General features: G+C 33.9%; 1 protein-coding gene across 1 annotated transcript in view; it reads right to left on the reverse strand.

The window, feature by feature from the left end:
* The window catches only part of LOC119594065, a gene marked incomplete at its 3' end in the record, with an annotated part of 8,666 nt that overhangs the window by 3,817 nt on the left and 3,567 nt on the right, over positions 1-1,282 (reverse strand). The window contains 3 exon segments of the mRNA XM_037943106.1: positions 308-463; positions 723-968; positions 1,109-1,282. The exon segment at positions 1,109-1,282 is cut by the window's right edge and continues 4 nt beyond it. Of these exon segments, the coding sequence (XP_037799034.1) occupies positions 308-463; positions 723-968; positions 1,109-1,282 (576 nt within the window).

Here is a 1,282-nt window from a genome sequence, read left to right on the forward strand (position 1 = left end):
TTCTGTCATGTGCAGAGAAGACAGTTTGCTCTTACACTATAAGACAAGAATCATGACTGCTCAAAGTGAGCTTTCCCAAAGCCAGCCAGTATCCTGTCCATCTGTATAAAATACCTTGTAATGAACTACAAGTCCAAAGTGACCAAAGATCACCTGTAGGTTCTGCTGGCCTATGATAACTATCCAAACCTATTAGAAACTTGCTGTAATTTTAAGCTTAACCAAGTACTGATGCAGTGCCAACTGATACCCACAGCAATTGATGCATGGGCCTTTTACAGATACTCCAAAACAACTAATCTCTTACCATTCTGTACAGTCTTCTAATAGTGTGAGCAACTGCAGTGAAATCCCATAGGTCATCTACTGCATGTTTAGCAACTGCATTAAGAAAGTGTTCATTATATGTGCAACGGTCTTTCTTCCAACGTGCTTCACATAATTTTTCAAGAGTTGTTTCTATCTGTAATGTTTAAAAATCAGAATATGGCATTTATATTAAAATGAATAATCTAACAACTGTTAACAATATGAGGCAAAGCCAAAATGGTATGTAAACCTTACAGCACATAAACAAAATATAAAAATGATAAAAAAATAATAATAATAAGTAAAGAAATATATACAATATTACTATCAATAACTATAATATGATTATTCATTAGAGAAATGGTAATATTAGCAATTTATAATTGCATATTAACAGAAGAAGCAGCTATTACCTTCTGCTGAGTCAAAGATTTCAAGTCTCTAGAAATTGATTCCAGACATTCTTTCATGAGGACTTCTCTCACTAAACTTTCTTCTTTGGAGAGAACAATCCGTTTTCCATCTGAACTGAACATCATGACTAGAGACCAAAGAATACTCAACCCTAGGGATGCTGAGATGATTGTGCCATGCCTATATATTTCTTGCAAGATGATTCCAATGTTATTAATCCTTCCATCTATGCAGATAGCAAGCAGCTAAAATAATAAACAATTTTTTAAATTAAAACACATACACTCTTACATACATATAAAGGAATAATATTAACATATATTAGTTGTATGCACTATACCATTCTTCTTCAACATCCCCCTTCCTCTTCTTCAAATCTATCTACCTGTGACAAGTCCTTTGTGGAAAATTCTTCTACTTTTTCATTCTTCAGAATATTCTCAATGACCACAGGCACTGCAACAAGCAGACCATCAGACAGAGGGGTTGATGGCAATTTCTTGAGTAAAAAATCCAGATATATTAACTGCCTCAAATCCAAGTCATTAATGGAATGTCG

The sequence above is a fragment of the Penaeus monodon genome, chromosome 33 (genome assembly GCF_015228065.2).
Source record: "Penaeus monodon isolate SGIC_2016 chromosome 33, NSTDA_Pmon_1, whole genome shotgun sequence".
Lineage (NCBI taxonomy): Eukaryota > Metazoa > Arthropoda > Malacostraca > Decapoda > Penaeidae > Penaeus > Penaeus monodon.